This window comes from Melanaphis sacchari, unplaced genomic scaffold (assembly GCF_002803265.2).
Source record: "Melanaphis sacchari strain LSU unplaced genomic scaffold, SCAv2.0 Contig13_pilon_pilon, whole genome shotgun sequence".
In the NCBI taxonomy this organism is placed as follows: domain Eukaryota; kingdom Metazoa; phylum Arthropoda; class Insecta; order Hemiptera; family Aphididae; genus Melanaphis; species Melanaphis sacchari.
This window is the reverse complement of record NW_020270588.1, coordinates 1,457,061-1,470,125: the sequence shown is the minus strand read 5'-3', so window position 1 is coordinate 1,470,125 and position 13,065 is coordinate 1,457,061. Positions and strand designations below refer to the sequence as shown.

Here is a 13,065-nt window from a genome sequence, read left to right as displayed (position 1 = left end):
GATCGGTGTGCCGTGAGGTCTCTATAAGTGTGCCACAAAACGTTAACGTGAAATTTCAGTAATTAATTAAAATATTTTTAAAACAACTTGGAAGGCGAAATGAGGGTGTGTTTGTCAACCATGAACCATTCAACCACGAAAGAAGCTCATAAATTATAATGAAGGGAAAACAGTCCCAAATTATGAAATTATTATGTATCTTATTTTTCTATTTCAATAAATTAAATATTTACGATAATTGTAATATTTTTTTCCTATTAAAATAAACATATCATTTAAATTATTTGCTAAACGCTAGTAATATACTGATATACAACTATTTTGGTATTGATAATTAAAATGAAGAAAGCCTACTATAAAAAAAATATGTGTACAAATATAAGTCAGTGACAAGTGTGCCACAGCTGAATGTGGGTTGGGAATAGTGTGCCGCGAGGGAAAAAGGTTAGGAAACGCTGGCTTAGATCAATAAGTTGAAGAAAAATAAATATATTTTGTACGGTATATAAATATTTAAAATTTTTTATAGACATTTAGTATATTATTATGCAGCATAATTTTAATTTTAAAAACTAAATTTAGTTCGTATGCTTTTAATCCAGGTTTGCCTTGAATTGGATTTTATTTTTTTCATTCCACTAGTAAAATATGACAAATTGATAAGTACAAGTTTTTTTTAGAAAAAATTGAACTCTCTATATAATAGTATTATTATTTATTATGTTACTAAAATTATACCTACTATATTAACTAAAATAATACCAAAAGTAAATTTCCAAACAAGCAAACGAATTTAATTTAATTTCAAAATGTATATTAAATACTGCTTGGTCAATGTTAGATGCACTTTCGTTCTCTTTAGTACGCCTATTTTTTGTTTTTTTTTTCTAACACCAAACATAATATTTTTATTCGTTCGACAGCACTATTATTTTTATTTAAAAATACGTACGCACTATAAAATAATGCGTATTATTTATCTTTCGGCTTCGGTAGGTTATCCCAATAGAAATTCAACCGAAACGCGTGCGAATGCGATAATAATATAATATGTTATTATTATTTTGTTCGGAATTTAGAATTCGATTGTTTACAAAGTGGACTATGGCTTGGAAATAATATAATTATAAAATTAAACTCGTATTGCATTAAATAACCGAGTGCCGGATGTCCAAGTCCCCTTCCCGTCACCCATCAACAGTGTAAGACATTTTCGGATTACACCGATAACACGACGTACTAACGTACACACGCACACCACCGACGAAAACCTGATCTGGTGGTCGGTGGGTGGCAACAGACGGGGTCGCGGGACGAGCAGCAAATAGCAATGGGCATGGGCTCCGTCTACGCGGATTACTCCTCACGATTTTATTCACATGGTCGCCGCCGCCCGCCGGACTCTCGCAGTCTCGCACACTCTCGTCTCTCATTCTTCTCGCGTCGTCCGCCGCGCTCTGTCGTCTTCTGTGGTGTACTGCGTTCGCGTTTGCAGTCGGCACCGCGGCATTTAAATTTAATCTTGTCGATCTGTCAGTGGGTTTTTTCCTCGTCGTCGTTCCAATAATAATAATTGCCGTGTCGGTTTTGACATTTGACATCACCGTTGACTCCGCTCAGAGGTAAATTATATTTTAATATTATTATTATTATTATTATTATTATTATTATTATTATTATTATTATTATTATTATTATTATTATTATTATTGTTGTTGTTGTTATTAATTTATTGTTTATCATCGTGTGATCATTCGCGCCCTTGACTCCTGATCGATTTATTATTATAGGTCAGTTATTTATTGCTGTTAGGGTGTTCCGGGTCTCGTGAGACAAACCGACGATAATATAATTACGAATACGGGTGATTATTTTATCTAGACAATTTCTACCGTTAGTATGTTTACGCGGTTAACGCTCAAAGGCTTCGTGAATAAAATACAGTCGCGACGAGTGTAGCGTTTCAATACTGTGTTTAAATTGTGGAATATTCTTTTGTAGTTATGTCGTCAGTGGTCGTTTCTATTTTATTGTCTTAAATGGACATTTAGTGTATGCTAATCTAGATAATGAGTGAGATCAATAACATTGCTTGTGAGACTCGAAATCCGACGGCATTCTATCGTCCACTAAACCAAAGGAATCGAACTATATAATATAGATAATACAGAATTGCGTGGGTCAGCTGACAGTAGAGTTATCACCCGGTAAGTAATACTACCTTAACGGAGTACATGAGTTAATACGTTAGCTTGATTATTCGCACGGGATCACGATTACGGAAGAGCCTTATATGCATTTAATATAGGCATTTTCTATACATTTCTTTGTTATCTTTAGCCGCGACTAACGGACCACTGGCTATTCGTCGTTGTTATATCATAGTTCGTTTCGTTCTAGCGTAGAGTTGGGCGATATGTCCCAAACGACGTTATCAACTATGCTTGTGTAAATCGTAATCACAAGCTGTGATGGTAATGTTATTATTATTTTGAGTCGTCGAATGCTCTGGTGAACACACAAGACTCCTTAATTGTATATTATATTATTTTTATGATTGTGTCATCAGCCGCCGCCGTCGCCGCCGTGATTTGTTTTTGGAAAAACCATCTTTTATATTTTTTTAGATTATCGTGATATAATGATACTTAAATTATTATTTTATATGTTAAAAAACGTCATACCTATTTTTTTTCTCTGTACATATTCTTACTCGTTAGTACGAGTAAATTTCTAACTGAATTCGGTGGATAATAGATTTAGAATTGTAATAAAATATTATTTCTGTTATCCAGTTTTGACTTGGTTATAGGTATTTGCTTTTTGTACTTTGACTGTTTCTGAGCTATGGAAAATTTACAGAATACTAAGCTGTGTTTTAAATCGGTTTGTTTTATCAAAAACAAAATTGGAATGAAACGGTTGACATAACAGTCAACACTTACCTAGCTACTAAATATCCAGTTTGTAATTGTGAAATGAATGCTACTATTGACCATTTTTAATAGGTAGGGAGAACCATTTATTATTAAAATTGCAACTTTTTATTTTGTTTATAGTATTACTGTATTATATTGAATCCAATGTGAAATTGTTAATTCCATATTGTAATTACTATTATTTTTACTTAATAAAATAATATTACAAATATAAATAATGCATAGTTTCTGTTTTATATTGGTAATGACTAATGACTTATTAACAGAATAATAAATTAAGCTTTTTTGTCAATACGGTTTTATTAAAATAAAACTTAATGAAAATATGTGAAATTTAATTTGTCTAAACAAGTTATTAAAATATGTAAATATAAGTTTAAATTTTTTTCATTTTTATCCAATAAATAACTATTTATCCAACTATCTTCTATGAATTTATGAATTAATATTACTTTGTGGAATAACATTTAAAATTTTACCTTTATATTATTTTTATTTATTATATAACTAAAACTAATTATAATTTATTCAAATGAATAATAATAATATTATTCAGTCATCTAAATTCGATTTAGTTTTTTGTGCTCAGTCTGAACGACTAAAAATAAGTATTAAACATTGTATTCATGTACAAAAGGTATTGGTAATTTTCGATTTGGCAATATGTTAATATACTGTTTAATTGCAATAAAATAAAAATAATTTTGGTCATAAATACTAATGATGCTTCTCTCAGGTTAACAAAGTTTTGGGACATTGATTTTTCATATACTTGGAGTCAATTTTGTCACATTATTTTTTTTTTTTAATTCAATTTGGCTACAAATATTAGCTATTTATAATTACATCATAAATTTCTATTTATATGCCTTTTTTATAACAGCCTTATTATATTTCTTATTCTGTTTTTATAACACAAATTGACTCATAAATAATATGTACCTATAAAATAAAATAATTATTTATTTTTACTAAAAACTTTTGGTCTTGTTTTATATTTTGGGGAGAAATTAATAGTAATTTATTACAACATATTAATAATAGTTTTGAAATTATTTTAATCAGTCAAATATCTATAAAAGTAATTTTAAGATTAAATCTTATTGGATTCTATCACTGGATGACAGCACCCTCCTCATATTATTCTTTAATAAAAACTATTCTATTATATTTGTATTGTATATGTAGCGTAGATTGTTAATTTTCTTATATAAGAGAAAAAAATGTATGTCTAATAACTAACTTAAATCTTACACTTAAAATGCATGATTTATAACACTTTTTATTACAGATCAAATTGTACAATGGCTGACTCTATTGTAGAGAATGAATCAAGTTGTATTGAAAAAGATCAATTATCGTGTTCAACAAGCTCATTACCTCCTGTTAATCATGTATTGACCGATACATCTAACTTAGATGATAATTCTAAATTATTGAGTAAAGAGTCTCCTATTAAATCAGAAAAATCTATAAAAGATGTGGAACATATATCTCCTACTTCTCCAAGTAATGAAAACAAAATACACGATTTTGAAGTTGGTGATATTGTTTGGGCTAAAATTGGAAAATATCCATTTTGGCCTAGCATAGTCTGTATTGATCCAGAAACTAATATTCACATTAAAGGAACACCTCGTAAGTAATTTATGTTAGTATTCAATAACATTTTAGTGATTTAGTATAAATATATAATGTGTTTTTATATTTTTTCATATTTGATTATACTTATTACTAAGGCTCGGATTTTGTAGCAAATGCTTCTTTTGAGGGAAGTGTAATAGAAAGATAATTATTATACATAAATATGTTTTGTATCTTTTTGATTTCAATAAAGTAAACTTTTTTTTGCTTTTTCTTCTATTTGCTTCTTTTTTCTAAATTATTACTGATTTTTCTTGAAAATTTAATTTATTTAGAAATTATAAAACTGGTGAAAAAAAAAGTAATAAATGAATAACTGATAAAATAACTGTTGTTATTGTGCTGAAATTGTATAGTTTTAAAATTATTTGAATTTTATCTGTATTTTTTTATAACATATTCTAATACTTTAGTTGACCGGTAAATATTATTCAGTGAGGTATAGCGTTCTAAATAATTTCTTTATAATCGTTATTAGCACTCAATAGGATGAGTTTTAATGAAAGTAACTTGACTAAATATATAGTTGTAAATTTCTTCTTAAATATTTCATTTTATGTGTAATTTAAATTTGTTTTTTTTAGAATTACATTTAATAAATGCATTTTTTGCTTTTTTAAGGATTTATTTTTCTACAAAATCTGAGCCCTACTTTTTACTTATGTAGATGCTGGAAAATCTTATGTTGGGCCCAATTACTTATGTTATTTGTATTTCAGCAATAATAAAATATTGTTTTTAAAAAGTAGGTAAATTACTTGGGTAGTATAAAATCATTATTAGTTCATAAATGCTTTATATTTTGAGTTTCATTCATTAAGTACATCGTCTATATTATTTATAAATAGACAATAAACTTCTGTATGCCATATACACACATTTTTTGGGTTAACCTAACCTACTTAAGTCCTATTGCTTAAATTTTATTTTGAGGTATTTTTTAATATATTTTTTAGAAAATAAAAGAAAATTTTCATTACACGTACGATTTTGTAATGATCAAGGCAGAAGAAGTTGGGCTAAAATTGTAGAAATGTATAATGGAAAAGATAAGTTACTCACAGACCATCCCAATTGTTTAGTAAGTTTAGTGATATATTCTGAGACAATGTTTACCTAAATAGATAGGTTCAATCAAAATTAATGAAATATATAGCTACTAATTTCTTTGTTTAATGTATTTTTATTTTTTAATTGATGGTATTAAATGTATTTATTAAGTATTGCTTAAGAACTATTTACACAAAACTGATTTTACTTTAAAAAATAATAGTTAATCATATGAAAGAAATAGTTAGACTTAAAATGTCTTATGTTAATTTGTTTTTAACATACTTTTAAAGTCATAAGATCCTGAAACAAAAATAAAAATTACTGGTTCAATCAATAGATAATTAATATAACTAACAGTAGTACTAAAATTTGTATTTATTGATTTGTTGTTGAGGCGTTTGAGCCCAAGTCAAATAGTGTGTGATATCACACAGCGTGGCAATGGCTTATATTTTTATACAGAAATTGTTGACACGGTCCAAGTTATTTATTTATATTTTTTGTTATAATCGACAAAAGTTTAAACAATTATCTTAAGTCTGGGTTTTCATAAATGTTGGTGTATATTTTGTTGTTTTACCAAATTAATTTTTATTATATTAACTATGATAATTAGTATAGATAACAAAGAAATATTTTTTTGATATTTCACTAGCACATGTATTATATATATATTTATTATTATACAAAAGCTAAAAATAATATAATAAATATGTTTAACAAATATATAAAAGTTAAATGAAAAATCTTGGAATATTTTTTAGAATGTACTTCTTTAATAATAGGTCTTAGTATTGGAGCTATAGACTTGAGAATTTCTATTACTTGTGGAATTTTTATAAGTATTATTATTGTTTGGTTTCTTTTTTAGCCAAAAATTGAGTGCTTCTTGCATAATTTGTTTTTTCCAATCAATATCTGTACGCTCATACATTTTTCATTATATATTTTCCTAATAATTTTATCATTTATTTATTGTAGTGATCTAATAAAACCATAATAGAAGTACTTACCTCTGTATTTTAGATGTATTCGCTTCAGCATATATTTCAGCATTGCATTATAATAAGATACCAAGCTATCAGTATGCACAATTTTTTTGTATAGGGCAAATCTTTCATAAAATCTTTAGTATTCATAATTTTTGTAATGCTTAGTATGATCCATCATTGGATTAAATAGTTTTTATTCATTTCTTCATCTGTTAGTAGATCATGATCACATGTTTTTGTTATTCAGTTTTCTTCCCATTCATGTTCATTTTTTTTTTTTTTTTATGTGATGTATTTAGGTGTAAATTGTAATATTTATTAATTAAGCTGAAATAATATATTTGTTTCATGGACCTTAAATATAGATCTTAAACATCTATCTAATCCTTCCGCTATTCTATTATTCTTTCATCACTTAATGGGTAATAAAATATTGTGAAACATTTGATGAAAAATCGTTAATCTACATATGAATATCTTAACTTTAGATACTTGTAAAATAAAATATTTGTATTATTATGCTCAACTATTTTTGTTTCTTAGTAATAATAATTTATAAGGAACCTTGTATTGCATTTTAAAGTTTTTTTGTACAGTAAAATAAAACTAAAAAACAATCTAACGTTAATAATAGCTCAAAATATTAAAAAAAACTATACAGTGTAGAAAAATGTCTACTTTAATCATTTAGTTATTTATTATTGATATTGATATTATTGCATAACTATAAATTAAAATTTGATAAATAGCTAGAAATATGACCATCTTTCATTGGTAATGAGTAATAACATACACAGCTACTGTAGAGTAGGATCTTATGACATGAAGAAGTATTAAAAACATTGTTATTCAGAAATAGTTATGTGTAAAAAAATTTTCACTATTAATGATTAAATTTCAGATTATACGATTTTTATTGACATGAAAAGGTTTAAAAAGAGTTTTAATATACTTAGAAAATTGGATATATTTAATTCAAATTCATAATAGTGTTACATAAAATATAATTTATACAATAACAATTTAAATAAAATATGTAGTGTTAAGTTTATTTTTAGCAAATTGTTTAATATTTATTTTATAATATCGTCAATATTTTAATAAACCATTTTATTTTAAAGTATTAATGTCATATATTTTAAGGGTAATCACAGAAATATTAAAAATTTATCACTTAAACTAGAAGTTTAAATGACAAACAGTATTAAATTATTCATTGAATTTATTTTGTAATAATTCTTAATGTTTTAAAGGCACTAATCAAAAATAGTAAGAAGCAAATGATGGTATGGGATTCGGCTGTGAAAGAAGCTGATAATTGGTTGAAAATAAATAGGTAATAATACTATACTTAAGATATGATTAGATTATTACAGTAAAAATTAAATTTTTAATTCCTTCCGGTATACTAGAATTTACACAATTCCACCAATTTGAATTACCATCTGAAAACTGGGCAAATAGTCACATATTAAACATTTTTTTCTTATATTTTAAATAATTAATTAATTTTAGACAATTTTAATTTCCATTATATAATTGGCAGCTATATATTTTTTTTGAATATATAATCCTAGGAGCCTTATTCTTAGGCTTGCCATTCGTTCCGGTTTTAACAGCATGTCCTGGTGTCCCAGCTGGTCATTAATTTTGTCCCGGTTAATGGAAGCCAAGCTAAAATAACTTTAACATTATATTATTTAATATCGAGACATGGAATAATATTGTATTTAATATACTTATTCTTAAGAATATGTTTTACCTTGATTAGATTTGGTTGAGTTTTTTCATTTTTTTATAAATTAATGACCCACTTATACTATTTGTATCACAATGATAGCAAACTTACTGGCCACTGTTCAATAGTGTGTTAATAATAAAATATAATTATGAGTATGACTTATAATAGTAAATACAATGGTACTTTTGTGCACATTAATTTTTTATAAAATCAAAAAGATTAACGTTTGTTAGGCCTTTATCAAATTTCATAATCCAAATTATGTTAAGTTTTTAAAAAAAAATTTCTGTAAAACTAATAAAAATAGAAAAAAAATGTTTAATTATAATTTTAAAGCCACTTACTAAACAACAATTATTGATAATTAATGTATAATTGTTTATGGTATTGCTAATATATTTTATTATTATTTTTCCCATTTACAGTTTTTTATAAACTTTATTTTAATTTGTATTCATCAAGATTTTTATTTTATTTGTTTTTATTTAAATATTTAAGTTATTAAAAATGAGTTTATTTGTTTTATATTTCAAGTTAAATTATAAATAAGTCATAAAATCAAACTAAATAACCAAACATAACTGCTACTCTAGCTAAAAACATATATGATCTATGTATTGCATGGGCGGGATTTATATTGTCCTAGTTAATTGTTTCTAAAATTATTAATTTTTTTTTGCTTTTTCTAAAATTTATGATTATATTTTTTTTTAATTGCAAAAATAATAAAGATGTAAATGTTAGTATAATGCTGGTATAGAATATTCTCAAACTCTTATCTACAAATATCTTATATAAACATTTAAATTCTAGAGATGAAAGAATGGAAAGATTTTCCAAAACAAATGGTTTGAGTCGTTCCAAATTAAGTGGTTTAGGTCCAGTCAAAAAGACTTTGGCTCCCAAGACTTCAATTGCAACATCTGATGACAACTCTAACATCCCTACAGTTGTGAGTTTTATCATTTTAATCATTAATAATTACTGTTGTTTTTGAAATAATAAAGTATTGTACCCTTAGGAAGAATTTTTAGCAAGCAGGAGAGCTATTGATCTTGCTGCTCGAGCAAAATTATGTGAACCAAGTACGAGTGGTTCTCAAGAGACAAAATTTAAAGCTAGTACTAGTAATTCTTCTATGCCTCAATGTTATGTTCATTTAAAAGATATCGCAAATAAAAGACCCAAAGAAAAACCTATAGAACTACCAAAAAATGTTATGGAACCACCAAAAAAAGCTATAAAAAGGAAATATGTTGATTTAGAAAAGAAACAGTTAAGGGAAACTTTAAAGAAGAAAAAGGCCAAAAGAGCATTGCAAGTTAAAAAATATGGCTTTTCTTATTCTTCATCTGAATATGAAAGTACTGATGATGAAGCTCTACCCTTAGTACCTTTTAATCCAAATCGGAAGGTGTTGCAATCAATTAAATTTGCAGTAGCGTAAGTAAAATACTTAAATTTTGATTAAATGGTATTAATTGATAAACCATAAATGTTTTCATATTAATTGTATGTATTTGTTATTTTTAACATCAATTACCTAGAGCTCTATTAGCAACTTTAGCTACTTGTGACACTATTTGAATTTCTTTCTATACTTATAAATAGAGTACATAGAGTTGATAAATCTATTAATTCAACAAACATTTTCTTTTTTTCTTTGGATAACTATCTAAAGAAAAAGAATTGTAATTCTTTTTTTGTGGAAACTAAAATTTATTTAATAATAACTAAATATTTTATTGTATACATTGCAATTTATAAGTGGTTGTATTCTGTCTTTTGACTTGACTTATAATAATAGTTTTTTCTATTATAATAGAAATACAATTTAAACTTGCCCTATTATTTACCATTATTTGTGAATTTTTTTGTAAAGTATGACAATTTTTTATTTAAAATAACTAATGATATGTAACATTTAAAAGTAGCATTTTATTTCTATGTTATTTTTGTGTGTTTAGTTATGTACTATACTAACATTAATATAACTTTTATAACTAATTTTATATTTTATATTTTAGAAATTTAGAATCTGAAGGAATAAAAAAACTTAAGGAAAAAAGAATTTTGATTAAAGCTATACGACTTGCTGAAAAAACTTCCAATTCTAAGAAAATTAAAGAGGAAGAGGAAGAAGATTAGCAATAACAATATAATATATATTTGTAAAGAGTTATCATATTTGGTAATTTATAACCTACTAATGTAATGAAACTGTATATAAATGCAAAGAAAGAATTAAGGAAAAACGATTAAATTTTTGAATATTATAAACACTATCTATTGTACCTTCAAAATAAAAGTATGAAATAAATATTATATTAAGTTAATACACGCAACCCATATGTAGTTATTTATAATGTATAAATTTAAGGTTCTAATAACTACAAAAAATCATTTAATTATATTTAAAACTTATTACAATTATTTAAAAAGAAAACAAAGTAATATAATTCAAAAATTCAGTGTTGTTTCTTTTTTATTTATTTTTTTTACACGTTTTAGAAATAAAATCAAAATCTTAACTAGTTTTTTACAGTAAGAATTAATTTGTAGTACTTGTTATTCATGTACATTTTTGTAAATAGTAAATTAATTGATTATAATAAAGATAAAAATCTAATTTAGTATTTCTAATTGTTTTTAATCTTGATAGTAAATTCGCATAAATTTTCATGTTTTTTATAATCATAAAGTCCATATAGAATATAGATACAATATTCTATACGTTTTGATATAGGCACCATCAAATTTTTACTATAGAGGATAATCATAAAATATTTTTGGAACAACTATAGTGTTCATAATTAAATAGCTATAATTACCTATGAAATACACTGTCGATTGGCTTGTAATGATATGATACATAAAGACTAAGCTGCTAATCGTAGGTTTTTGATGATTTTTTTTTTTACATGGTATTTTTTATCCAGTTGCTAGTTTGGTTTGAAATCTGATCCTCGCATATTTTAAAATTTGATAATTGACAAAGTTAAATTAAACAAGAAGTATACTTTTGATAAATGTTTCTACAATAAATAATAACTTGAGCTTATAAAAATGTATTTTTGCACATACACATCCTCGTAAACCAAAGTATGTTCACAAGTAAATTGTAAAAGGATATTCTCCAAAATTATGATTAAAACCATATATTGTAAGATAATTATTTTTTTTAAGTTCTATGGAATTGTTCATTTTAAATAAAATTAACAACAATTCATGGCTTATTAATTCTATGGTAACAAAAGTAACTGTATGTTATTGTAATAATAAAATTAGGACTGCCTAACCAGTTTGTGAAATGTTACTATTGGGTTACTTAATTTGGACGCTGAGCTTAACAAAATATTGTATATATTATCTAAGGAAGATCCAATGATTCGAGTTAAAATGACTGACGAATAAGTATTTTAAATTCCAATAAAAATTTAACAGGTCATTTAATTTGTTTGGGGCTACTAACTCTCAACCTTGATTAAATATTAGAACTATTAGGTAGGTAGTATATTATTTGTAAAAATAAGTGCTGAAACACTGAAAAAGAACACTTCCTTCATAACTAATATTTATTTGTTAGCGGTGTTTTTATAATGAAAACGCAAAAAATAGGTACTATAATTACTCAATCATTCTACAATTTTATTATTCAGTTGATAGATATTTTCATTAAATGTAAATCACTGAATCCAATGATAAGTAATTATATACAGAAATATTTGGTGTGAAGATGACTGATTATTTTCAAATACGTAGGTATTTATATTATTATAGTAATTATTTATTTTAATAATTCTAGTTAATGATATAAACGATTCATAGGTATACAATTTAATCTAAATTTTTTCAAAATGTTATATATATACATGATATGTTAAGGTTAGTTTTTCATTTAAATATCTAATTTTGCCAAAATGTGAACTTGCTTATAAATATAACTCATTAATATTTTTTTAATAGCTACAGTAAGATCTTAAGAAACCTTGTATTACACTTACAAATATTTTATTGACAACAATTTAAAAAAAAAAAAATGAATGTTTAACATGCCTATAAAAAGAAAAAATGATATTTTAAAAAACCATGCCATGTATAAAAAATGCTTATATAAGCATTTGGTTCAAATTTCAAAATCTATGTTTATTTGTTGTTGAGTTGAAAATATCAAAAAAAAAATTTGTCAATAATTGGCTTTTCAATCAAATTCTTTAAACATTTTTATTAATTTTTCCTCGTTATTTTTAAAAAATACTGAGAATTATTTAATTCTGACATCTGACTTTTCAAAAATATTAACAAAGTTCAATTTGCTGTATGAAGAAATCACCTTAAAAATAGAAGATACTAATGATCCAAGTACTTTTTTAACTACTCTTCATGTACTTTAAAAACTTAAATACGTTCAATGTTCCAAACACTAATGATAAAATAACTCAATATTATTTAATATTTTTTTGCTATTTTATTCAACACAAGTCAAAGATATACTAATCAAGGTAACCGTATCTGTAGCCCATTGACTTATAATCAGTAACCCGTGGCCGTAAAGTATTTTGCCACGTTTTAAAGATAAATTAATTTTGACAATTAAACATTTTTCTTTGCTAACGTCATAATATAGGTGTATTCTAATATATTTCCTCTATTAACAGATTTGTATCTTTGATTTTTAGTAGCTTTAACTCTTACA

The 13,065-nt window shown here is 25.1% G+C and overlaps 1 protein-coding gene across 3 annotated transcripts; it reads left to right on the top strand.

The window, feature by feature from the left end:
- Nucleotides 1–1,380: 1,380 nt before the first annotated feature.
- Nucleotides 1,381–10,548, top strand: LOC112591636 (histone-lysine N-methyltransferase NSD3-like). Of its 3 annotated transcripts, none has more exons than XM_025335513.1 (7): nt 1,381–1,622; nt 4,231–4,577; nt 5,540–5,664; nt 7,882–7,964; nt 9,183–9,321; nt 9,391–9,812; nt 10,397–10,548. In XM_025335513.1, exons 2-7 carry the CDS (start codon nt 4,244–4,246, stop codon nt 10,515–10,517), a joined length of 1,224 nt encoding a protein of 407 aa, XP_025191298.1. In that variant the 5' UTR covers nt 1,381–1,622; nt 4,231–4,243; the 3' UTR covers nt 10,518–10,548. The 3 variants fall into 3 exon arrangements, with proteins under 3 accessions (XP_025191298.1, XP_025191299.1, XP_025191297.1); XM_025335514.1 differs by lacking the exon at nt 1,381–1,622 and adding an exon at nt 1,904–2,207; XM_025335512.1 differs by lacking the exon at nt 1,381–1,622 and adding an exon at nt 2,667–3,008.
- Nucleotides 10,549–13,065: the final 2,517 nt, after the last annotated feature.

Coding starts and splice junctions, on each gene's coding strand:
- LOC112591636 (XM_025335512.1), top strand. CDS start 2,983: ATGCTACTATTGACCATTTTTAATAG. Junction 7,965..9,182: donor AATTGGTTGAAAATAAATAG/GTAATAATACTA, acceptor TTTAAATTCTAG/AGATGAAAGAATGGAAAGAT. Junction 9,322..9,390: donor ACTCTAACATCCCTACAGTT/GTGAGTTTTATC, acceptor TTGTACCCTTAG/GAAGAATTTTTAGCAAGCAG.